Below are 27,113 nucleotides of genomic sequence, written 5' to 3'. Positions count from 1 at the left end.
ACTGAGATGCACAAAATTGTCCACCAGAATAGCCAGCCGTGAATTTGTTGTATTTTGGAGACTGCATTTTGGAAACCAAAGAGCATAGCACTTTCGTACCATAGCAGCGTCTACAATGCCAAACATTTCCACTGAGTCAGCTGAAGCTAAGTTTCTACTGGAAAAAGCCTCAGACTCTTAGCTGTCTCTCACGCTGAAGATTTCTAGCTAAAGCGAAAGCTCCAGCGCTCACCGGATGAGGGCGCCCGCTTCCCACTGTACTATAGTGACGGGTTCACAAATTGTAATTCTGAAGGGCGCCCTATGTCCTTTTGTATTTTATTGTCCAGGCCGCCTTGGTAACGAACCTAACGGACATAGTTCTAACTCCAAGGTTCTCGGCCTCGACATTACACAGCAGCGGTGCCGTTAAAACCTCTGCATGTTCGTAATAGAAAGTCCTCGTTCGCATGTTACTCATTGCCATCGTCAGCCTCACTACACTCATTGCTGGACAAGGGCCTCTTCCATAACCTTCCAATTAACACCGTCCTGTGCCAGCTGCGGCCACTATATCCCTACAGAATTCCCTATCTTGTCCGTCCACCTCAGTGTATTACGCCTACTTCTGTGTTTGGCTTATCTCGAAATCCATCCCATTACCTTAAGGGACCACCTGTCGTCTTCCCCTCTCATTATACGCCCTACGTATGTCGAGTTCTGCCTCATGATATACACCAGGACATCACTATCTCCGCCTGTTCCATAAGCGGTCTTGCTGTTGAAAGTGACCATGACATTTAAATCAGCAACTTCTCCGCTTGGGAACAAAGAAACTGACAGAGAGGAGCCTGAGTTCGAGTTAAATCGGTACGCGTGGTTGAGTGAGAGGTTAAGGCCTCCCATCAGGCGTCCCAAGTCTGCCGCTTGCATTGTTGCGGGCCAAAGCCGAAGACAAGAATGGGCGGTTGAGAGCCATGGAAGAGTGCGCTCTCGAAGGTCCTTTGTTCGAGCCCGAGCACGCACCGTTTGCCGCTGGAGTTCGCGCACAAGGTCATTCGCGGCGAGGTTCAGGGACATTTGTATCGTCCTGTCATTGTTGTTCCAGTGGTTTGACAGGAGCTCGGAACGTCGTGTCACGAGCAGAAAAGCGGTTTATATTGACGTTTTGCGAAGCATTAGACAAGAAGCAAATGACGGGAGCACATGAAGCAAGTGAAGCCTGAAGAACTTACCATTTGTCTGTTTTGGAGGTGACCTTGTCGCATTTTTACTTACATGTTTGAAACCGTGGTTCAATGCTGCAATTTCATGTACTGATGATGATGGTGGATATTTGGGCGCAAGGGAATCTGTAGCCAAAGAGCGCCATGACAAGGTTTTTTTCTTACTCAAGGTACGGTTAACGACCCATTTTTAAAGCATTTCACCGTAATGAAGCCGAGCACCAGGCAAGAGATAGCTTGTAGCCACTGTATCACTGGTGGGCTCACGGCGGCACTGGGGATAGAACAGGACCTCCTGCATGCGAGACGAATGCTCAAACGTCTTGGCCACTGCTGAGGTTTTCATGTACTCAGTGAGCAAAGGGGATTTGATTTTTTTTATTTGATTCGACTATCGGGCTGACTTAGCTCAATACGGAGACTTTAGCAGTCGTTCCTGAACGCTATCAAGAAGACTAACTGAGCTTCATGAAAAGATCCTGGCATATTTGTGGCTTTTAAGCACAAGCTTCGTTTTGCTGAATGTCAAGTGCTGGCAGTGGAGGCCACGGTGTATTGTAAGTTCCAGAGCTGTTATTTTATATTTTAGCCTGCTTTCATCTGTATGAACAAGACCTAATTTTGTGCGGCCGCCTTGTCGATACCCCCCATTACGCAACTAGCTCTCTTTGTCATTCACGATAATTGATCCTGCCTGAACTGCCACGACTTCTGTGCTTCTTCAACACATGGAACAACTTCGGCTTCCAGTGCGTTGTGTATACACTATGTTACAACTTTTTGCATTAAGAAATAGCGTATGTGAGGATGTCAAAAATCTGGCCTCTTGGATCGACATAACTGTCGCGTCGGTTGGCTCCGGCTCCGTACCTCCAGAAAGCAGCAGACAAGTCAGCCACTTACCTCACGATCTAAATTTGGCTTGAACCAAGCCCTCTTCTATCGATGATCCGTAGTCTCTTGGTGGAATATCAGGGACAAAGTATCAGGGGACAACAGGGACTCGCGTACAGAGATAAGGGAAGAACTGCAGATTGGGCGAGCTGGTAACAATTCCTGATTACTCAACAGCGCAAAAAAAACGGGACAGTAAATGAAGGGGCACACAGAACAGCCGCGTTCAGAGATAAAAGAGATAAGGGAGTTTGCTAGGACGTGGTTGCGGCGGCTGGGGCAGGACAGAACTAATTGGGGATGAATGACTGAAGCGTTCGTGCTGCAGTAGCCATAAGGTACGGGCCTTGCGATGACGAGAATGATGATGATGACCCCCTGCCAATCTTCAGTGCTATCGTTCCCAGCTTTCTTTCGCCGCCTTCACCGGCGGGAACAGGGCAGATACACTCAGCGTATCTCACGGCATTCTCCGGAATTCTCTTCCCGGAGCTATATTCGGCCTCGCACGTCAGCAGCCTTCCGCGTCAGCTAGCCGCCCCACAGCAGTACACTTCCAAACGCACCGCTCAAAGAAGCACCACGGTACCCTTTCTTTACCCATTCTCTCGTTCGCGTGTTCGAATATAGCCTCACTGTTTCCGGCGTGCCGCCGTCGTGGCCTTGCGGCGGGGGCGCCTCTGGGTCGTTGTTCGTGCCGGGTCGGTTCGTTCCGGTTCCGCCTATACCACCTCCCCCAGCGGCCCACAGAGCAAGCCCAGCCTCCCCCAGGAGTCCTCGTCCCTCTCGGTTGAGCGTCCTTCGCGTTCCTCTGCGCTTCATTGAACCGCGCGTTTTGTGCAACGATCCGGGGAGAGCCAAGGTCCTTTTTCTTTCTCCTCCTCCTCCTCCTTCTGCAGCCATCGTGCACACAGTCCTTAGCGGGAGTGGCAGCGGCACCCTTCCAAACTCTCCGCTCCGCCATCGATCCTTGGGAGCCCAGTAGCGTTAGCCAGAAGCTAGGCGCAAGCGTCAATGACGCTGCAAATGTGCGTCTCCTTCAGCGCAGGTACCACTTGATGTGTGTGTTTCGCCGGCCGTGTTCGAGAGTTATCGTCTTGCCAGGAGCTTCCGGAATGTTTTTAGTTTGCTCTGCATCTTGCACTGTCGTTTATTTGCCTCACACTGTAACTGTGTTTCGTTGTTTCCTTCTTGTATTTGACGTTTTCGCTTCAGACTGGCTGTTTTGTGACAGCATCTTACTTCGTGCAGAACTTGCAAGGCATTGCGAAAGAATAAAATCCATGACCTGCGTCAGAATGAAGACACAAATGACAGCGGAATAAGCGAAGCTTACCTCTCACGTGCTAAATGTCACATGTGACGTAGCACAGGATTGATGAACATTCCATATTACGAGACAGGTAGCGCCTAATATCCGATCACGCGTCTTGATTCCCTCCTGCTGAACCTTTTGTTGCATATGTGACAAAAACTCGTGAGCAAGTTCAGTATCGAGAAAGGAACAAAAGATATATAAAATCTTCGCTTCGCTTTCTTGGCAGGATGCCGAATATACCCTGAACCACATGATCGGTTTTTGGTTGGCCAACGTCCAAATAAAAACAACTAGGAAAGGCTGTAATCGGAAACAACTGCAAAAGGCGTCGGCCCGACAGCGAAGCTCAATTGGCTGCTGGCGTTAGTAATGAAGATGACAATGAAGATGACTATCTTCCACAAGGACCTGGACTACGGTTACCGATTGGCTATTTCTTCTACAGACTTCGAAGGCCCACTTTGTTTGCTTGAGCCTCTCGTTCACTGCCATGCACTCTACTTCGTTTACGTCTTTCCTGGACTGTGATGTTACATTCTTTTCTGTGCTGCCTTCCCAATCTCCCTTCACATTTAGCATCGTCCCTCATTAGGTGGTATTTGTCGTCCAGCCCTTGCTTCACTTAAGCCTGATTACGATGAAGACGAGGGCTTTCTGCTTTTGCTACTTCTTTTTTTATTATAGCAAGTCAGGATCGTTTTATTTTGCCCTTGAGAGCTCCCACAAATAAGTGAATCCCTAATTCGCTTTTCCTCCGTTCTCTTCATTCCGCCATTCCGGCGGGACATTGTAGGTTCGTCTGTCTTATAGGTTCGTCTGTCTCACTTGTTTCCCCTCCTCGACTTCGTGGATTGCCCCGCTTGTTTCAGTCGTACTTCCCTCCCGTTATCTTCCTGTGCCGAGCTTACTTCGAGTGGCCATTCGGCTGTTACAACCGCTTATGTCAGACAGCCGACTCTCCTAGGCATTTTATTTTATTTTCTCACTAAACGTGCTCTCTTCATTTGCAGTTTACGCAGCACCATCGTCTGCTTTTCTCAGCCTCTCTGGGGGTCGCCCTGTTCGCTTCTCTTTATATCACCAGCTTTTATGTCCGACATAAAACGCGTGCTTGAGTTCGTTTGTTTGGTCGGGGATACCTCTTATCGCGATCCTTTCAATTGCTTTGTGTGAGTGGCTGTTAACTTTCTTCCGTCGGATATTGTCTCCTGTCTCTTTTACGCGACTAGCAAGGGCACGAGGGAACCTGCTTTCTAACAAGATAAGGCCAGGCATCGCCCACGACGATAATTTGCTTGCACAAGTGACAGATACATCCTCCACATGCTATACCCAGCTACTCTATACACTGTACAGGTCAAAGAAGCTGATGAGATAAGGACAGGCATGTGTAGTCCAGGAGACTCCACGTGAATGATAAAGGGGCATTACTGAAGCCTCTAGTCTGGCCCTTCATGCCTCGTTAGTATCTTAGCCCGGTCTACGTACTGAAAAATTCTACCATAAAAAGCGAACTGGAAGATCAAAGTGACCCATATTTTTTGCCTTTTATGTGTAGATTGTGAAGAAAATTTCAAAATAGCGACCTCTGCGCCCGGCAATGAATGAATACATGACCTATTGAATTAAATAATTAATTAGTAATGAAGGAAATAATGAATGAATGAATGAATGAAATGGAATCGTTAGCATTTATTGCAGCCAACATCTCCACTGTTCTGGAATCTTTGGCCCAGAAGTCTTCTTTTGCCACGTCAGTGAATGAATGAATGAATGAATGAATGAATGAATGAATGAATGAATGAATGAATGAATGAATGAATCGTTAGCATTGATTGCAGCTAGCATCTCCACAATACTGGAATCAAGGACCGAGGAATCTTTTTGGCCACGTTGAAGAATGCACGCAACAGAAATCGTCGCTTTTTGACACGGTTCTTGCCAAGTCATTTAAAACAGGAGCAAAGTTTCGTTGGACCAAAAAGCCCCTCTAACTGTAGCCACTGCGGGCGAAATTTCTTTCAGGTTTTTCAATCTGCTTGTTTTATACATACTTTCTCTCGTAGTTACTGACAGAAGGATAAGAAATCTTTCTCTCTTATATCTTGTACCTGTGGTAATGTTCAGAAAACTGCGTGGTCGACTACGTGCTGTGTCACTCTCTTGTTACACCCTGTGTCCGCGCAAAAAAGACATGCACTGATATCATTCTCTGTGTCCCTGCTGTTTTCTGAACATCAACTATAGCTTCACTGTCGCCAATATATCCGTAGTTTTCGTTTTAGCAGCACCTTCCTTTAAGGTCTTGCACTCTAAGCACGGATACGCCTGTACGCGAGTACTCCTTTTGTACTCCTTTCTGTTTAGAGTGGATCCCATAGTGTTTTTATTACTAATGACCAAAGCTGGCCCTTTAATACTACATCAAAGAATGAGTGCACAGACTAAAAAAGCACGTATTTTTTTTATCTCTCTTTGGTCCTTTTATTGCTTCCATAGGCGAGCTCTCAAATGCTGTAGTTTACATCTTAAAGTACTGCGATTTCTCAGAAATAGACGTCCGATGTTAAATGGTGTAATCATAATGGAGCCCGTGTTATTACTTAACGGACTAAATGTAACTTCTGTCGAAGCATTGGTCTACCGGCATACTTACAGGATAACTCATGTATTTGCTTGCACTGAAAAGCTGAAGCGAAGGTTTTCATAAAAGTTTATCGCAAAATTGGACGCGGTCTGTGTGCATGTATCTAGATCTGGAAATGTGTTACATGTGCAATATTGTTTTCGTGCAACTTTTTGCTTGTTTCGTTTTCTAATGTTACTTATCGCTACGCTATACAATGCGCTCTTTACTTCATTATCTGGATGAACTTATCGGCGCTATTTTATGTAATTAAATGTATCGTAAGTGACCTGGTTATTCTATTTGAAGAAAAAAAAATTAACTATTCTTGCTACTGCTACTTGTATGGCCTAAGTGAATATCTAGCCCAGTTTATGTTGTTCGTTCAGGATTAAGCTGCCTGTACATGTAGCCCTATTATCCTTGGCAATTCAGTTATCACTACACTAAGGATCCTTTATTTCTAAGTCGTTAGGCTTAAAGCTCGTTCGCCCAACCTTATATATTGCAAGCAAGGCAGCAATGTGGGCTAGTTGGTTGTACATTTGATGTGAATAACGCGCTACACACTAACAAAAAAGACAACTGGTGTCCCCCGTTCCAGTTATCGTTTTGGTTAGTGTGTAGCGCGTTATTCACACCGAATTGTATATTGCAATTCATTGCATTCCGTGCCTTGACTTCCTGCTCCCTCTAATACAACGTCCCCTTACTTCCTATACTACGCACTTGTAACCTGCTCTTTGTTGTCCCTCAGTTCTTTACCTCCCGGGATCCCATCAACATGAGCAATGACAGCGAGTAGCATTGACGTCATTCAAGTTAGGCTGCGTAACTCAAGGAGCGAGCCGTCCCTAGCAGCCACTTCGGCTAAGCGATCATTAAGGCAGCGATTACGCTTTCACAGCCACCGATGGTTCGATTAGACACGTTATCCTGTGTACACTGAGGCAATTGCTTATTCTCCGAGCAAAAAATAAGGCCGTTCCAAAACTCCGGAATTACTTTTTTTTCTTTGGCTAATTCTTATCTGTGCATGCATGTCTCATAAAAGAAAATTGTACTCGCAGAAATGTGTGGCTTGGGCAGACACCTTACGCGAGAAGACGTTAACCGGCACGGTAAAGCGTTCACAGAAATCGTTGCTTTAGGTCGGCAGTGCTTCTTGGCAGAATGAAGTCAACAGCAGAATAAAGTACCAGCACAAAAAGATGAAAAGAAAATTGGGAGTCTTAGTAGTCTGTTCTGTCACGTGCGCAATACAATGAAACGCTTCACACAAGTCAACAAAATATTTGTTTCTGCGTAAAAAAGAACACATATGGGATCTGTATTCACTCAAACGGACATGAAGAAATATGTCATTTTAATCATCTGTCCGTAAAGTTTGCGTAGCAATTCGCACCATGCATTTGTTTTGAGTAAATTTTTCGCCGAAAAAATAATCATCCTGTTTTCATTGTGACACAACATAGAACGCTTTTCCTTCTAGGAAATGAAGCAATGAGTCAACATGAAACGAGGAGATTGGAGGAGGTGGTATTCCAGTCGCGAAAACGTACGGGGACAAAACAAGCGGTAGACTTGACGTCATTACGCTTTAGAGCGCTGCCCAGAGCTGCGTTACCTGTCGCGCCATCTCGCGAACTAACCACGATACACTCTGAGTTGGCGGTCTATTGCAGCTGTTCAAATAGTGCTTGGTTTGCTGTTGTTCACTAGTTCTTAAATATCCGAGCATAAAAGTTTGCGTTGCCACCTACATCATTTGTATATACATCCGAAGTGATCAGCTGCTTAAAGCACATTTACTAAATGATCGGTAAACATATTTGGAAGATAGTTGCGGCCTGTTCGCCCAAAATAAGATAAGGGGCTTTTCCGTCTTTCCCTGTTTTATCTCACTTCTCGCCTACAAATTCTCCGCTTTAGTTCTGCATGCAATAACAAATTAGATGTAAGCGAGTTACGGGAAGATCAAGATGTTGAGAAATGGTTAACAAATGTGCAAGCACTGTACAAAACACAGAACCACCAAAATACAGCACCAACCTCAGGCATTAAGGAGGCTTTATACGCCAACCCAATTCCACGAGTAGGGAACTTGGGACAGACTGTACTATTCGGACATATGCGCTGCACTGTATATTGCCAAAGTGGCCTATTTTCACTGCTCTAAAGTGATTTTCATTCCAAGATTGCCAGCGAAAGCGTGAGGTGTTTATGCATGTCATGGCCGGCTTTAACTGATGCGCATGGATCGTGTTTTACATAAAAATAAATTTGAAGTCATTTTGCCCTCAGCCACTGCAAAGAACTGATGGCGACCGCTGTTCGTAGGCATTTCACTGCTGACTACTGAAGGTTTCCTCCTTTTCTAGAAAAAGGCGTAACTTACTTTTTCCCAGTGAAAGGTAATGAACAGCTTCAGGTCCCGTCATCCGTACAGTCGGCGACAAAAGTGTGTGGACCACGTCTTTTTCAAACGAAGCCAATAGTTCTTCAGTTTTTAGGCGGCTGTAGATCGCACTTCCGGTGGTGAGGCAAAATTTTGTTCTTTGATCTCCGAAATTCTGGCCGCCAGCCACAGGCTATTAATAGAGTTGTCTGTTTCCTTTGAGGAACACGTGGTCCAGAGACTTTTGACCTCGACTTTACGTTACAGCTATAAAGTTCATGAACCTTGGATACACATCTCCTCAAGAAAGACTTAGTCTCCGGTAAGCAGTAGCACAGAATACGTAAGAACGCTAGATATATTATCGGGAACAAACGTGCTCAGAACGCGCGAGCAGAAGCCAAGCCGTATAGCTTTCTTATTGGCTATAGTGGTTCGAAGCCAAGCTTGTGGAGGTGAAAGTTGTACTTGGCTTCTCTAATGGGCGTTCGTAAAATCTGGCGATTATTGGAAAACTCCACTACAGTACGGCCAGATTGCTATCCACGCATGCTGGAGACTTTTCTCGCAGGAAGTTCATAGTAAGCGTAAAATGCTCATAGTCAATAAAGTTGCAGATATTCAAAGAAAGCAATTCATGTTTATACACCTTTGGCTCCAGAGAAGCTTCTGCGCAGTTTCTGATAAAGTTAATGAAGTCGCTCACGGCTCACAGTAGATTATGCTGTTTATCCTCATTGTGCCTTTTTTCTCCTATGTTTCAGGCCCTACCGTACAGCCGGCCGTCGAGTCGTGGGGCGCGGAGCTTGGCTCCCGGTGAGCTCGAGCAGCACCGGTACCACCCTCCGCCGGAGGCGTTCGAGCCTCAGGACCCGCTTTTCCCGCCGACCACCCCGAACCCGCCTCCGCTCCAGGACCAGCCTCCTGCTCCTCAACCGGTACGATCTCCGTCAGCAGAGAACGCCTTAGAAGCACTGTTTATAAATTTAGGAGCTACACACTTCTGCTCCTTTCTATGGATGCCCCGTGTATGTTATTAGTTTATACTGGCCACGAAGAATAAATGACCTTAGTCCCGTTCGATTCAAACAAAGAATTTGCTCCCTTCTATTTTCTTTCAATGCGTTAGCATTAGAACGCTCATTATAGCAGTGTCCGTCGTTGGCGTTGGCGTATGAAGTCTCGGTTGGCGGGATATCAAGCGTAGAAAGAGAAAGCCTCTCTCCAATTTCATGTGAGAGGAGAGAGGTAGAGCGAAGAGATACAGAGGGTAATATGCGAAGGGTGGCGAGAGGGGCGCCGCGGTCACCAGTCACATTCTAGGGGTGGATAAAGCGGAGATTCGGCGTGTCACACACTGATTGCTGGGTTGGATCGTGTGAATGGAGCGGCGTTACTGCGCGTTACACGGTGATTGATGGACTGGATCACGTCACCCACTCGCAGAGTCTGAACCTCTCCGTGGCAGCGGATTCCCTGTCCGGTGGGAGAACAATAATGCTAACGCATACTCTGCCTTATCAATCGCATTGATCGTATGAGTATTTTTTTATCTGTTTCTCTTTTTATCTCCTCGCGATGTGTACAACAGCCAGTCGTGAATTGCCTGCTTAACCTCCCTGCCCAAGTTCAAATCCATGTACCTCTGGCCAGTGTATTGTGCAGATCCCGTTCCATCGATGGCATACGCTATAACTGCTTTAACAGCTCAAGCGGCAAATTAATGCGATTTAAATCGCCTCAGGTTAAGTGCCTACAATCTGCTTCCACTTTACCGTCCCTCACTGTCACCCATGCTGACGCAGGTGCCGGGCGGTGACCCGTTTCCGCTCCTCCAGCAGCCGCAGGCCTTTCAGCAGGGCCTGCAGCCCGAGCCACCGCGGGACTACACGGAGACGAGCCGCTCATCATTATCAAGCAGCATGTGGGAGCTGAACGGAGGGGACGAGCGCCGTTACTCGGTGCCACCCTCGACCCTGTCCGAGCCGGCCACGGCCAGGACCTACAAGACGACCGAAGACCTGCACGCATGGAGCATCTACAGGTGCGTGAGGAAGCAGCGGTTAAATTCAGTTCCAAAGCGAGGGCATCGGCCGCTTTAGAGATCAGTGCTTGCCGGATTTTGTCTAGAAGTCGTCAGGCGTTACCGCATTCCAGGTTTCGTCACCAAGAAGCACCATTAATGGGACCTAATAACTCATCTAAGCTTCATCATCATCATCATTTATTGATCCCTTAAGGACCCTTCACAGGGTATTACATAAGGGGGAGGCGACGTACGTAGGACAATACAAGAACAAAGCCAACGAGGTTGAAAAAAAAGAAAAACTAATCTAGTAAAACATATATATATATATATATATATATATATATATATATATATATATATATATATATATATATATATATATATATATATATATATAGTAAAAGCAGTCGGGGTTGCATAACGGGCCAGTGAAAACTTGCACAGTTAAAAGGTCACAACTGTATGATTATCTTGGTTTGTTCACCAACGGTTTCAGACGGTGGACCGTCCTTCATCAGGCTTTTAATATATATATATATATATATATATATATATATATATATATATATAAACATACAATAAGGGCAATTAGGACAACGAATACAATCAGTAACATCAAATAAGAGCACAATTACACAATTAAAACAGTTACAAAAAAATCAATCGAGTAGAAAAAGGGATTTCCAAACGAGTTGCTCAAGCACATGAAACTAAGGGCGAGAAAAGAAATATAGACAAATTTAATGTTCAAAGAGAGACAGTAACCGGTCTTTGAATTTGTGAAAAGCACATGAGGTCACACTGTATTTGCTGACGACCGGTTCGTTCGCTTGGTCGCATGAGAGTTGTCAATGTTGCTGCATTCGCAGGCAAAACCTGAATTCGGACTTCACCGATTCAGCGCTGGGGACGTCGGAGAAGTCTCAGCCGCCTTTCGGCAACTTCCAACTGCGAGAGTCCACGGTGCACACTATCCTCAATCACCCAAAGTACGGCCCCAAGGAACGCAGCTCCGAGCTGGGTGTCAACGTCAACACGTACCTCAGGTATGCATGCACAGTAAACGACTCTACAGCACCTTAGATGCGCGCTGAATAAAATATCATGCGGGGTCACGGCACTTGTGCTCTGACACAAAGTATCTGCTCTTAAAGTGCAATTTTGCAAACAGCGTGTACCGAGAGAAGGTCCCACATTCCAATCGCCTGCTTTGAGACCTGGTTCTTTTATGTAATACAGTATATTTGCTTCTATTTTCTGTACAAGGAAGACTTGTAGTGTCTTCCCCAGAGAGAAAATTTCTTAATGGGAAAGCCACATTAGCCCCATTTTTTTCTACACTAAAAATTCAATGGTTGCATTGTGCAAATCTTGCCACTCCTCCCAAGCATCCTCTATCAGTTGACCATGTATTCATTCCTTGCGCGCATTAAAGATCGATTCTAATCCTTACAAGAAAACCAGCTCAAGAGTTGTCACGTAATTGACTGTGTCTCCGAATAAATATCGCTTTGCTCTGTGGCACGGTCTTCGAAACCATGCACACAGCGCCTGTAGCACACAAATGGCAAGTCAACGCAGCGCATCGTGCAGTTCTAGCTACTAACCTCTTCCCAACGGTGTCATTCGCGTGTACCTGAGTTTCCAGGCTTTAAAAAATGACATTACTTTAACCCGCCTTTTTTTGTTCATACCTCTCACTTTGTTGTCCTATGTGCTTAAAGAGAACACTCTGTGTTAAGTTGGGTCCTTCTTTCCCTCATCTTTTTTCCGCGGACAAAAAGGTTCGGCCTCCCACGCGTCCTGCCTCCGCACCCGAGCTCGTGCCTGGGCATCAGCGAACGACCCTCGGGCGTCACTACTCAGCCTCAGGGCCGCGAGAACTCCAGCGGCTACGACTCGAGCGACGACGACCACCAGGGCGGCGCAAGGCTGGCAAACGCCAAGCGCGCCCGCAGCGACCCGGACTTCCGCAGCCACGACCTGGTGAGCACCGAGCCCTCGGGGGTGGCGTCGGCCATCTCCGCCTACGAGAGACATCGCAAGCACAACCATCGGCTCAAGGCAAACAGCGAGGCAGACCTGATAGCCGGAGAGGAAGACCGGCACTGGGATGTCATCCCAAGGCCCGGCACAGCCTCCACCACCGCAGCGCCGCCTGGGTCCACGCACAAGGTAGCGCTCATGATCCTCGTATACACTCTAAATGAATAATACGAAAATGGGACTAACTGCAACATTTACTAATGGACACAAACTGCTAGTCGTTGGCAAGATTGACTGTCGTTGGTGATCCCTGTGAAGCAAGATTGCTCTGTCGAAGACTAGTGGTTTTGACGATGCATTCAGTTTTTTTTAAAAAATAGACATATTCCCCGTTTTAATCATTTAGCTAAGAGTGGGCCCATTTCTTCCGTCGGTGTTCTCACGGCGGACGGGCAGCTGCAGAAAAATTATGCCATGTCCATTGTCCCTGCAGTGCTAACTACACTGTGCTCTAATCCGTAAAGGAGTGAAACGTCTCTCTTGGTCTCCTCAAAGTGATCAAAATCGTCCCTATTTTTTGCGCTGTGAAACAAAAGTCTCACGGAATTCAGACCCATGAGGTATCATACTTAGACAGTGATTGCTAGCCGGGGTGAAATCGGTTTAGCCATCACCTCGAAGCATGTTTAGGCGTGTACAGTTGAAGTCACTGCACCTCACTAAACGATTGATCGGCCTCTCCTCTACGCTATTTTTGTTACCAAACCGTTTTGTGTGTGATATAAGCTCTTTTTTCTGTCCCTTGCGTCGAAGGCAATACAGAGCATGCCTTTTAATGTTCTGAGCACCGAAGGACCACAGCTGAAAGCGCAAAATTTTCTGTAATGCACTTCTCGCTTCACTAGTCATCTCATGCGGAATTGATTGTCCACTAACCTGGAGGAAGTAGCCACTAGAAAAGCTAAAATGAACACGTGATTAAATCGTGGCGCGACCCTGTCTTTGCAAAAAACTTACAGCAGCCGCTTCAAGTGTGCGGAAGCGGCAGATGCCGCCTGGAAAGTGCGTGCTGATTTCAGTCGCTGCGTTCATCATTGATGCTGAACCTCATTGATTTCATGTGGGTAATTGAGCAAAGGTATAGGAGAACAACTAAGTTTGCGCTCATTTGAAGTTTTCAACAATGAGTCCAAAAAAAATCCCCCTAGAAGAATTGAACACATTAAAAGAAATTGTCCTCCATGAGCATGGCATATTTTACTTCATTTTTTTATTAACAACCCATCAATTATTCATTCATATTCTTAAAAGCCGTACGTGCATAATAATCGGTAATGATGTTACATCGAAGATTGCATAGATACGAGGCTGTCAAAATGAATGCCTGCAACGAGATCTGTGCACTTCGCTTCGTTCCGCTTCGGTCCTAATTAAATTTAGCAAGCTCTTCAATCGGGATGCTCACACATTCTAACCATATTTTCGTGACAGACTGGCGTGCCATAACATGTGCCTTCCTAAAATACTGCTACAGGGTCCTCCGAGCCGCGCAGAGTCGCGGATGGCTGGAGACCGTCGCAGCGTCGCCGGCTCGCACATGTCCATGGGCTCCAGGGCTACCTCACAGAAGCAGGGCCTGACCAAGAACTCGCTCTTCCCCCGGGATTCACTCTACTCTAGCCTGCCCGGAGGGGAGGCCGACATCTCCCTCGTCAAGCACCCGCACCTGCAGGTGCGCACAGGGAGGGGAAAACATTACAAACATGACTGCGAAAGAATGCGTGCGAGTGTTTCAGGCAGGCACTGTCCCCGATCCCGATTGTTGTTGTTGCCGTTCAGGTATCTAATGATACATGCCCAAATTGAGGGAACGGCCTTTGTAATCGCTATCACGTCATTGCAATCGCTCATACACCTATTACTTTTTATTCCGTTCTATCTTCTGCGCTTAAGATCAACGGAATAAAATTGTCGTCTATCTTTGAATGTGCTCGGACAGAAAACCACTGATGCGATTGATTACTGCGCCTTTCCTCTTCTTGTGTTTTCTTCTCACGGTGGCTCCTTTAAACTCCCTTAGTGTTATTGTTATTCCTCTGCGTGTATTTCCTTCTTCTTCTTCTTCTTCTTCTTCTTCTTCTTCTTCTTCTTCTTCTTCTTCTTCTTCTTCTTCTTCTTCTTCTTCTTCTTCTTCTTCTGCCTCTTAATACGTGGCACATTCCACATGGGCCAAGGTGTAGTGGAATAAACAAGAAAATTTCCATAAGAAATTTCGACAAAATTTTGCCACCACGCGTGAATTTTGAAAAAAAAAACGTATCAATAAAAACAACAGAAGAATATTTAAATTAAAATAACAGACAGCATGTGGGTGAAAATAGAACAGCTCATAGAATTTTAAAAGATTTAGCAAATTAACCTACCAGTTGCAAATATTTAATCATGGAGAATTCCACAAATTGAACAGAATGCAAATCCTTTGGCGCTCGCACCGAACCATAGTAACACTAGCAGAGATAACGGGATCCCTAACCTGGAGAGAGGGACCTACAGGCAAATCTTTCTCTGAAGTGTGAACTTTGGACAGTAGAGGAGAAAATGGTCTACAGATTGAACTTCCCCGCATGCATCACATAGGTTTGTCGGTGTCAACCCACACCTGCATAGATATAAATCCAAACTGGGAATCCTGCACCTTCTTCTTCTTCTACTTGGTCGTCTTCTTCTACCTCTTCGTCAGATCTCGGCCGGATAACATGCATAACCTGTTCTCCTAACAACCCGCTTATGTATGCACTGTGAATTATACGTGGTGACGTATACGGTGCATGCGAAGAGGCATGGGAGCTTTCTGTTGGTATCTAAGTGAACTTACACCTTGCCTGTAACGCAAGCGTGATCTGCACTACAGATGCAAGAATGTTGCCGTGAAATATAACGCGAAATTCCTAGAATGCACGCCCTTATGCAAACCGTCACACTTCACTCCCGGTGGGGTACCTTCATGCAGCGAAAAGCTGCTGAGGTAGCCGACGAAATATTATCTGTCATCTCCTGCATGTCACTAAGTGGTCTCCCTGCTCACTCAAACGCTGTGAAGATGTGGCGGCGCTGTTTCGTTGGCGCAGGAAAGTGGTCTCCCTGCTCACTCAAACGCTGTGAAGATGTGGCGGCGCTGTTTCGTTTGCGCAGGAAAGTCATCCTTTCATTAACGGTTTTTTTTTTCACGCAGGTCCGAGACCTGACCTTCGAACTTGATCGCTCGAGCCTGGGCCAGCGTCTGTGCGGCGGTCCGCGTACCAAGCTGCTGCTACTAGAGGGCCTCTCGTTCGAGGTCAGAGGTGGAGAGATCCTCGCCATCACTGCTACGTCCGGTGAGCTTGCTGTTTCAAAAACATTTTCATGGCTCTCGTTCGAGGCTGCGATATTTTAAGCGCCATAATATAGTCTGATACAACTCAAAAACTAGAGTTCCGGTTTGTGTTGGTCCGTCTGCATCGTAAGGGAAGGCAGGGAAGGCGAGGAAGAACATAAAAGGCGGACAGGACTCATGTTTTTGCGCTTCCTTCCGAAACGATGCAATTCAAGAATGCAGCGACACAAGCCACTCAAAGGATGCACTGAAATCAATGCCATCGACCTATAGTTATGACGTAGCGCCACCTTGCAGCTTCTAGCCTGGCACTGCAGGTGGTATTGCAGATGGCTATGAGCCCGACTATACGAAAGATGAACCATGCTGATTGCACGTCCTTAATCTTTTGTTATGTACGTACACATAGACCAGTCCACTGGCTGTTGGGCAGGCGGGCGATGCGTACTAGTATAAGAACGTGAAAGCGCACATAGACAAAGATAAGTACAGAGCGGACATCACGACCCCTAACTTCTAATAGTCATTTTTACTGACATTGAAGAGAACTGATGCACCTTCCTTTGAGACGTAATTAAATTAATTGGTGGCCTAGCATAGTAATGTGGTTTCCCTGCACCTTAAAGATATGAAAGGAGAGCATTTCTTTGACTGACACAAGGCGCACTTTCCAATCACTTCTGCCTTTACTGAATAACATATAGTGGTCTTTATGTTTCGACCTGCCTTGTGAGCTCAGTTGCTTTGGCGTTTGGCTGCCGAGCGCCGGGTCGCGAGATAGAGACCCGGCCGCGGCGGCTGTTTTTTGGATGGAGGCGGGATGCAAAGATATCCCTGTCCTTCACAGCCCACGAGGAGGCAGAAAACGTTGCACCCACCATGTCGTACCATTCTATACCGTACCGTACCATACCATACCGTGCCGTACACTCTAAACATGAATGCACTTATATGGGAGTAAAAAGGGCATAAGCTGCCCTCCAGCTCACGTCCCTTTAAAAAAGGGAATGCAGTAGAGGACGGTTTACTGCCGTTTTGCTCCTTTCTGTTTAGAGTGGACCGTACCGCACCATAGAGCATACCGTATTGGTACCATGCCATACCATACCGTATCGTACACTCTAAACATGGATACACTTATATGGGAGTAAAAGGGCGTAAGCTGCCCCTCTAACTGACGTCCTTTTATAGAAAAGGAGTGCACTAGAGGAGAGTTTACTGCCGTTTTGCTCCTTTCTGTTTAGAGTAGACCATACCGTACCATAGAGCATACCCTATTGTACCATACCATACCGTACCGTACACTCTAAACATGGATACACTTATATGGGAGTAAAAGGGCGTAAGCTGCCCCTCTAACTGACGTCCTTTTATAGAAAAGGAGTGCACTAGAGGAGAGTTTACTGCCGTTTTGCTCCTTTCTGTTTAGAGTAGACCATACCGTACCATAGAGCATACCCTATTGTACCATACCATACCGTACCATACACTCTAAACATGGATACACTTATAATGGAGTAAAGATGCGTAAGCTGTCCTCAAGCGCACGTCCTTTTAAAAAAGAGAGTGCACTAGAGGACAGTTTACTGCCATTTTGCTCCTTTCTGTTTAGAGTGGACCATACCATACCATATAGTATACCCTATTGTACCATAACATACCATACCATATCGCACCGTACCGTACCGTACCACACTGCAATAAATACGTTTCACTGATTCATTTTGCTACGTACCGAATATTCTCTGCATGGGTGTATACATTCCCGTATGCTTTGCATAAAAAACCTATTCATTCAAATCAACTCAAGTTGAATAGAGATAGAGCTACGGTAATTCCGGACAGTCTTGAGCGGGCACGTCTACTGCTGGGGCGAAGCTGTCAGTGCACTCTTCGACGCAGTCTAGAGATTTATGCTGTGGCAGTGAACAAAACAAAATCTCGCAGGAACCCAAACTTTCTTGAGGTTTCCACCAACAAGAGACCGGCCGTAAATATTCACAAAATTTAGTTTCGTTAACATGAGAAGTTCGAGTGATTTCAAAAACGTACCGTTATATGAAACTATTTCTCTCAGAAGGCAATCTATTTAATGGGATTATTCGGTAAACTTTATATTCACGAAGCTGGTTTTGCTTTAGTATGTCCTTTGAGCGGCTATGCTTACGTTTATACTTTTTAATTGAATTTTGCGTAGTGAATATAATTTTTTCGTTGTCAGCAGCGTATTTTTGAGAAGCACGAAATTCGGATGAAATTGGATGCGAGGCATTTTTTTTGGAACTGATCCTTCGCGGGGCACAAATCCCATAACTTATTTGCCTGCATGGGAGGAAGGTCTATCTGCGCGCTGTGCCACTGTGTGGTGTGGTTGATGAAGAAGCGCAATCTATGCGGATTATAGTTTCAAAGAATGGAATATTGAAAAAATCAATCGCCTTTCTTGCAGGGGAAACTAAGTCTTTCCAATACATACGACCCCTCCGTCTATGGCTGAAAGCCGAGGAGGTTTAGTTTCTCAAGCAAACTTGACCGTGCTTTTTCTCTTACCCTGCTCATCTGACATTAAATGTTTGCTTCGTTCCATCCTAATAGAGAGTTTTTAAGTGCATCGAAAAAGGGTATTGATCCCTTCTGCTAAGTTATATTTCACCGCGAAGCAGGTATGCCTCTGGAAGACTTCTCTGAACCGCTTGAATTTTTTTAGAATGCAGCGTTCGCTGAACAAAAGAAAAACGCTTTTATCTGGCAATAACGGGTTCGGAGCAGGGTGGTGTATATCTGGCGTGCTTGGAAATATTTGTTTACCCATTAAAGTGGTGTTTTCTTGATCACCGGCAGGTTTTTTATTATAGAAGTTTTCAGGCACACTGATTTTTTTTTCTTTTGATCTGCAGAAATAAGCAACTTTTTTTTTAACCATGAACAAAGTCTAACATTTGTGGGAAGTGTTATAGTCTCTTGCCAATGACATGTCAGGTTCCCAGAAACTGTTCTTTTCAGATTACTGGACAAACTCAATGCTCAGAGATTAGCTACTCTGCTTGAAGTGCCACGCTAGGACGAACGAACTTCGGCTTCAGTTCCACCGATAGCACTCTAGAACTTGTCAAAACAGCAATCACTAGTAATGCTTCTATAATCGCTCTAAAGAAAACTTAGAACCATTCGATGTTCAATTGTTTCTCCGAACACACAACACGCTTGCTGTTAGTTGAATACAACGGAACTTGTCTTGAGTCAGTTGCTTAGGAGAAACGCTTAGCATAACTAAGCAAATCTACTGCGCCCTTAAAGAAGGATATGTTGCCAAGCGGTAGCAGTTGTGCTGCACCGGAACTTCAAAAGGGTATCAAGGCTCATAAATGCCGGACTCATGACGAATCCACCGAATAATCCGGGCAACATCTGCAGGACGACGAATCTCTTTTGGAAAGCCCGGCAGACTTCCGCACCCATACCTTGCGACATATTTGTAACGTGTACGATAGACCTTGTGGATGAAATTCTTTTTCCGCACGAGAACAAATACATTGGCCTGGATGGTTGGTGTCTGAAAGACAGGCTGCGGCATCGCAGGCAGAAAAAAAATTACTGTGGTAGGAATGTATCTGTGTCTGCACTGCAATGATGCATATGTTAACACTACTTCCAATCTGCAAGGTAACTGCAAAATGTAGGAACCGGAAGATTGGGGAGATATGGCAGGCAGGGGTTATTAGGATAGCTGGTGTATTTTGTGCTTTGTGTTGTCTCTACTTACTTGACGCGCAACGAAGTTACATATCTAGGCGCGGCCATTAAACTCCTCTCGTGACGTTATTTAAAAAAGCAGTACGTGTTTGATACGCCTCAATGGCAATATAAAGAATAGTGTGAGGTTAGCCGCAGTCGTGTCTGTACTGTCTTTGTGTGTTCTTGTCCGCTTTTTTCACGTTATCTCGTCATGGCTTTATAAGAATATAAACGTTCTTGAATGCAGGGGCATGATAGATTCCCCAGTCGACGTCGTCTTAGCGCATTTCGGCAATTGAATTAATGAACAGCGTGGTAGCTGCAGGTAGAATTTCTTTGTTGCGCAAATTCACCCTTTGACTTAAAGAGAAAAGCACTGGCTTTGTTTCGTCTTAAATTTTAGTAGGGCTCGATATAGAGGCCAACGCCTCCAGATGTTAGGTCGGGCGGATGATTTGGGTGGTAGCTACGGCTGCGTGCTGAGCAGTGTCCTGGGAAAGTCCCCCAAAAAAGTTTATTAGTGTTGCCTCTGTGGAAGCTTTCAGTAGTTACGCCATTTGTTTCGTTTTTCTTGCGTATTTGAAGTTGGTTGAAGATGTGCAGTTTATTATGCCTTCAAACCTAATCAGACAGGCAAATCTGTCGAAATGTTTTTTTCTTCTATCTGAAGTTTGCACCTCAACCTCAGTTCGGACTTGCGCATTGTGCTCAGGGCCAGTAGGATCTGGCTGCGACAGGTGACGCTATAAAATAACCCAGACTGGCTCTTCTACAACTGTAGTTTTACCGTGTCTCCTAATTGGATGCGCAGAGCAAGAGGGCTCCGCCCTGCTGGACATCCTTGCCAACCGGCACCCCAAGTGGGGCAGCCGCCTGCGCGGCGACATCATGTTCAACGGGTTGTTCATGCCACCGGCCAGGCTGGAGCACTGCGTCGCCTATGTGGCCCGGAACTGGCGCCTCTGGCCAGACATGAGCGTGCGCCAGTGGATGCTCTTCACCTCGCTCCTCCAGGAGCCCGGAGGACCGGGCAGGGACACCAAGGCCAGGGTGAGGGAAAGGCTTCCTTTCTCTATTCAACTGCTTCTTCTACTTCTTTCCGTTATTTGTTAATCGATTTTCTTCTTTCATCGTTTCAACCTCCTTCAAATTCCTACCCTGTTGTTGTCCTTTCTTGGAGTGGCGCATGTCCAAGCATTGGAGGCGATCAGCCCAATATTGGAAATGTATTGGCAAATGCTGGTCCTACAAACGACCAGAAAAACCATCCTTTTCCAGTATTGGGCATATTACCGTTGCTGCTTGGTTACCAACAGTGGGGAATTGGCCACGGTGCCTTGTATGGACAAACAATGGTGACACAATATTGCCAAGCAGCACAGGTAATTGGCCCAATATTGGGAAGGAAGAGTTTCGCACTGGTCCTTTGTAGCACCAGCCTTTCCCAATATATTTCCAATATTCGGCCGATTACGGGTGCTACTTGGATTACCGGTTTAAGGAAATCGAGATCGAATTTTGTGCTTGAAATAAAAAGTTAATTATGTTTAAGAAAGGAGTCCCTCAGATGCAAAAGGATGAAATTAAGTAGCTAATCGCAGACCGGTCTTAGGACATATCCCCTGGCGCTTGACCCAAATGATTGAAGAACCGGAGTAGAAATGGAAAGCCTTAATCGAGCAAAGGGAATCAGCAGATAACTTTTTTCCAAATCTGGTAGTTCCTTCCATCTTTCCTTGTCTCAACTATCTTCGCGGAAAGGAGTAATCTGGGAACAATAGTACAGCTTGTGAATTGGTAGTTATACCCAGAACATGTGCAAGGAACCCGCTGTGATTCGACCTTCAACCGTTGCACTCTTCTGAGTAAGGGACTGTCGATCTAAAATACCGTTCTTTTTAAATAAGATGAAAGCGCAAGAAAATTACGAGCCGTTCTTATTTAAGGACAGATGTCGATCGTAAGTCTGAAGCAAGCGATGCCGTGCATGTAGCTCGACCTTAGTGCACTGCGCTCCGGTTCTCACTTTATGAAAAAAAATGAATTTTGGCACAGATCAATGCCCTCCTCGAAGACCTGGGTCTTGGCCAGCTCAAGCACACGAGAATCCGAGATCTGACCGAATCCGAAGCGAGACGCCTCAACGTTGGCTCCCAGTTGCTTCTCGACACGGGTTGGTATTAAATGTTTTTGAAGACTTTTTTTTTGCTGCAAAAACAAAATGTATTTGTAGGGGTGACACTGTTTGATTTAACTGTTACATACATTCGGTTATTGTTGTGGAGAACAAACAAACAGGTCATAATCAAGAAGGATTTTTAACCGCTCAGGCCATGGCAGTCACTGAAAATAGGGACTGCCAGTAATTTTACATGGTCTTGCCAGAAACGTTTTGCAAGAAACATGGAGGCTAACGAAAAGGGTTCAGTTAAAGTTAAGGACAACGCAGCGAGCTAAGGAAAGAGATATGATAAGATTAACGTTAAGAAATCGTAAGCGGAAACAGTGGGTCGGGGAGCAAATGCATGTTAATGACATCCTACTCGAATTCAAGAGGAAGATATGGGCTTGGGCAGGGCATGTAATGCGAAGGCAAAATAACCGCTGGTCCTTAAGGGTAACGGAGTTGATTCCAAGAGAACGCAAGCGTAGCAGGGGGCGGCAGAAGCTTTTTGATGATGTCAGGACGGCGTGAAAACAACAAGGACCAAAGAGGAACATCAACACAACAGGACAGGCACCTGTCCTGTTGTGTTCGTGTGCTTCTTTGGTCCTTGTTGTTTTCGCGCCGTCCTGACATCATCAGAAAGCTATGCACCAAATAGCTTAAACCAAAGTACTTCTTGAGCGGCAGAAGGTTAGGTGGGTGGACGAGGTTAAGAAGTTTGCGGGCATACGGTGGGTGCAGCTGGCAAAGGACATTGTTAATTGGACAGACATGGAAGAGGCCTTTTCCCTGCAGTAGGCATACTCAGGCTGAGGATGATGATGATATTCCACATTATTGTATTGAGCTGTCTTTTCGCATGGACTCTGCACTAGATTCTCGGCATAACAAAATCAGAACGCATTCAACATTAAAATGTTTGAAGGGCGCATTGTGTCTTGTTGTCAACACACACCAAACGATAGACGCACCAATAATAACGACAGTAGATGAGGTATTTGTTGAAAAGCTTGACAACAGTGACAGTGATGATGTAGAACTTTTGTGGCTGTAGCCCTTCTTCATTAGCATTCAGTCATCTGCTCGCTCCTGCTGTTTGATGCATGGTGCATGGACAGCAGCGATGTAGTCCAGTGATGAATAAATTATGATGGTGGTGATGACTTCTCCCGACATCGCAGATGTGGTGCTGCTAGACCAGCCCGTCTCCGGAATGGACATCCTGGATAGCTTCTTTCTTATCGACTACCTGAGACAGTGGGCCGCCAGGGGTCGCATCGTCATCATGACCATCCACCCACCCACATACGAGATCTTCACCATGATGACGCGTGGTAAGTTCTCTTCGTGATCAGCGCTCTTTTAGGCCGCGGCGGGCACTTCATGGCACACTTCACAGTTATTTTTCACCATATTTTCTGCAGTAAATTGCATTTTCATGTGTGAAAAACGCGCCAGAGGACTCAGCGACCTTTACTGTGGCTTCTGTCGTTGTGTTTTTCTTTGCCGTCATTTATTGTTCGGGACATCAAAAACAAGCCTGAACTCGTGTTATAATTTCATAACCACCTCGTATAATCATTAGAAGGAGAATATAGTTGGCAGTGCACTGATGCAGGGAATATGGGTTCTCGTTGATAGCGACAAAGGAGTCCGCATCTTGTCCCAACCCCTTCGTTACGCTGCCAAGCTATTTTACGACAAGATGCCTTGTAGGCGTGAGCGTGCGTACCGTTCGTCATAAAGCTCGACTCGCAAATTATGCGGTAAGCCGATGTAGGTAATACGACTGTTGCAACTTTAGAACTAAAACCGGAGGTAATAATTAAAACTAAGAAGAAGAAAGGCTTTTGGAAAAGACATGTATAGTACTTCTAACAGATAACGTTTGGTCTGTTAGATTGGCAGGCAAGGTAGTAAATGAAAGGGCGAACAGTTCTGGTGAAGTAAAAAGGTGCAACATTAAGTTTCAGAAACTTTCGAGGATGAGTTGGCCATGAGTGGCTCAAGGTAAAAGTGACTAGAGATCATAAGAAAAGGCTTTCGTCGTGGACTGAACTGCACCCGTATGATAATGATGAGGCTGATCATATTGAGCATCACACTTGCAAGTTTCATTGAGCAAGCTAGAATCCATTTAAATGGTTCCAGAAGATCATATTAAGCGCCATCGTACCTCTTGCCACATGCAGTGGCAATGGCAGTAAAAAAAGACCTTGGACACATTCTTGTTTTCTTCCAGTGGCCATTATATCGACGGGTCGCATGGTCTACCACGGCAAGCGACGCGACCTGCTGCCTTACTTCTCGTACATCGACTTTCCTTGCCCGGCTTACAAGAACCCGTCTGACTATTACCGTGAGTTCTTTGGTTTGTTGCGTTTGGCTTTGCCAAGACGTCTTGTGTTTTTCCTTGATGACTGAGCGAAGATGGTTAAAAAAATTTGACATGCATGAAAGATCACTAAACGCTGTGTACATCTATAGCTCTTGATTGTTAAACCTAATGCCGCAGATATTTAAGTATACCTTAATTTACTTAATTGATCTTGATATATATTTCTGTACTTACAGTCACTTGTCATTGACGCTCAAAGCAAGCAAAAATGAGAGCTCAAAGAAATGGTGAACTACGGTTGTTTTATGTACCGTATTCACGAGATTGTAATACAACACTGTTGTATTACACTGACGTGAGTCCAAATGTAGATAAGATGCTTTGCGCGCAATTATACACTATAGTATTCTATATGACTAGACTATTTTATCCTGCCACACTCTTCAGGGGATGCAGGGCTTTTGTACCATTTACCTGCATCGAGTTTACTAAAGGTCGTAAAAATATGATATTCTCAACAAAAGCATTAAGTGTTTTTAAATTGATCTGCATTCATGACCTCTCGCTTAAACGCAGAGTGCCAGTGTGTATGGCTTGGCCAGCAACTAGTACGAAGGAAAGAAACCGCGCTGTACTTACAACAGAAGTTCAATTAGATTTTTCTAGACATATACACCCATACTAAAAGTTTCCCTATGACCAGATCCATGACTCCATATGTCCCAAAAGAAATATTATTGAGTCAGTATGGAGCATATGGAGTTGGTATGGACATATAGAAGCACATATGCAGGCTTACGGACTCGATATGCCGTCTTGTACACGCTGTATAGAAATCGTATCGAAATCATTAAAAAAATTTTATCAACTCCATACAGACAAGATACAGATATTCGTATATTTTACAGTTGTTTACGGGCTTCATATTCCCGTAATTCAGTACGAGCGGCTCATATGCAATGTTTCAGGAGGGATATCACGAAAAAGAGCGTGACTAAGTGGTTGATATGCGAAGCACACAAATATAACCTCAAGTAATTGTGCAGAAATCGCAATTCATAGTCTGACAGCGATAAGGACGCAGCAATTCAATATCTCTTCTTGTCTTCATGTTCGGGGTCGTTTATTGTGCAACCCCTACGTGCAGAAACTTTTATCAGCAAGCCCTATTTCTAAGCTAAGCACTGTTATCTTCCGTAATTCCTCTTTCCTTTCTCTGTGTTCACTTTGCAATCTTCAAGACAGCTTGATAACTTAGACCAGTATATGCCTGTGACCACCTGTGTTCTCACCCCTGTTACCACGCTTCCTGTGCCTCAGTCGACCTGGTGACCCTGGACAACCTGTCCCCGGAGGCCATGCTTGAGTCAAGCCAGCGAGTGGAGAACCTGGTTGAGGTTTTCCGACGGCGGCAGACAGCACTGTCTGATCCCGGTCCACCGGGGAATGCACCCATGGACGTCTACAGGGCGGGGTTCTTCGGACAGATGTTGGCACTGTGGATGTGAGTGGTTCCACTGCTGTTTAAGTCTATCAATCCACTGCACCTTTTAGAGAAAAAGCTTCCTGAATATTATTTCGTTAACAGCTTCGTCCTACGTACGCCAAACATATCGGAATACATCTTGCTTTTATCGGCCCAGCAGTCATACCATAGTGACTGTCAGGTTAGGCGGACCGCAAAGCTCTACAAAGAAGCAAGGGACAGGATATAGAAAGCCAAAGGCAAGACTGGAGATGCACAAAAAAAGAAACAGATGAATTTCCGTTAGCGCATCATCCTGTACAAATAAAATTCGAAAGTGGCCAGGATATGATACAGGTTTTATTGAAATAGACTCTGGACTTGTCCTATTATTCTGCTAATATCTAGACACAATAAGAATATTGTAGCTGACATTCAAGCTGTTGTATCTTGTAAGGCTAAGTTAACGGGGGTTGCATGTGTAAAACGCGACATTGTGGCAGCGAAAGTGTCACTGCACAGACCATCATCTAACGGTCCACGTTTTCTTTAATCCCTAATGTGCAGCCGTGCTCTCATCTACACGTTCCCGTACAACGTGGTGCACTTCTTCCGCCGCCTCTTCCTGGCGGCCTTCATCTCGGTGCTGCTGGGCGCCATCTTCTGGAACGTGCGCGCAGGCCTGGACCAGGAGCATGTGCTGGACCGGCTGGGCTTCCACTACGCCCTGCTGGGCCTCTGTCTCTGGCCTCTGCTCCTAGGGGACGTCACAGACGGTACTTATGCGAGCACGCCGCGTTGTTCTTGGACAGTGGAGAGGTGGAGGGGGCAACGTGTGGTTAAAAATACTTGAAATTCTCTCATGGGAAGTAGGTTACGGACCATACGCGAGTTAACGATTGCTTAGCTGAAGTCAACAATAAAAGATGGGCACGGACCAGCTGGGCAGACCCCAGATCACCAACGGTTCCTTATGACAATTGACAGAGTTGATTCTAAGGCAAGGAAAACGCAAAGAAGGAATGCCAGAGTCATAAGAGGAGATGAGATTAGGAAGCTTGAAGTCATAAGCCGGCCGAGGCTGTCTCAGTCTTCGAGATCAAATGGTAGAGGTCACTGCCCCACAATGAACTTTGCTAGGGTAATTATTATGGTAGTCGTCACTATGTGCCCAGGGTGCCGCCTAGGCTTCTGGTGTAACCTCGCGTTGTATTTTGTGAGAATAACGATGAATTATGTAAAACGTTGGAATGGCAGTTCTTGTGATTAGCATTGGTGAAGAATAAAAGTACAACAATGACTTCACGACTGCTCATAAAGATTGCTGTAGAATCTTCCTTCAGGACAAACGGCATCACCATAGTATGTAGTAACTAAAAACAGTCGTTCTCACGGGATTGTCCACGGAAATGTTGCGCAATCGTACAGGAAGTGGACTGTCTATATTTTCCTTGTGCAGGCGTTGTGGTAGAGCAGTGCTTGCCCATAACATAAGGGTGACCTCATACTGTAACACGGGAGAAGGTTTGGTACCCCTATATGTCTCACTTTCCTCTCGATGAGGAAAGTGAGACATATA

At 45.6% G+C, this 27,113-nt stretch overlaps 1 protein-coding gene across 3 annotated transcripts in view; it reads left to right on the top strand.

Moving 5' to 3' along the window:
* Positions 1–27,113, top strand: part of LOC144111237 (ATP-binding cassette sub-family G member 8) — a 285,626-nt gene that overhangs the window by 249,700 nt on the left and 8,813 nt on the right. For 2 of the 3 annotated variants that reach the window (XM_077644457.1, XM_077644459.1), the window contains 12 exons: positions 9,206–9,379; positions 10,247–10,485; positions 11,340–11,516; positions 12,255–12,645; positions 13,991–14,188; positions 15,689–15,830; positions 20,376–20,614; positions 21,620–21,737; positions 22,913–23,065; positions 23,974–24,090; positions 25,390–25,573; positions 26,102–26,310. In XM_077644457.1, the coding sequence (XP_077500583.1) occupies positions 9,206–9,379; positions 10,247–10,485; positions 11,340–11,516; positions 12,255–12,645; positions 13,991–14,188; positions 15,689–15,830; positions 20,376–20,614; positions 21,620–21,737; positions 22,913–23,065; positions 23,974–24,090; positions 25,390–25,573; positions 26,102–26,310 (2,341 nt within the window). The remainder of the gene's footprint in view (positions 1–9,205; positions 9,380–10,246; positions 10,486–11,339; positions 11,517–12,254; positions 12,646–13,990; positions 14,189–15,688; positions 15,831–20,375; positions 20,615–21,619; positions 21,738–22,912; positions 23,066–23,973; positions 24,091–25,389; positions 25,574–26,101; positions 26,311–27,113) is intronic. The other variant, XM_077644458.1, reaches the window with a different exon arrangement.

This window comes from Amblyomma americanum, chromosome 11 (genome assembly GCF_052857255.1).
Source record: "Amblyomma americanum isolate KBUSLIRL-KWMA chromosome 11, ASM5285725v1, whole genome shotgun sequence".
Lineage (NCBI taxonomy): Eukaryota > Metazoa > Arthropoda > Arachnida > Ixodida > Ixodidae > Amblyomma > Amblyomma americanum.
The sequence above is the reverse complement of the archived record's forward strand: the minus strand, read 5'-3'. Positions and strand labels throughout refer to the sequence as shown.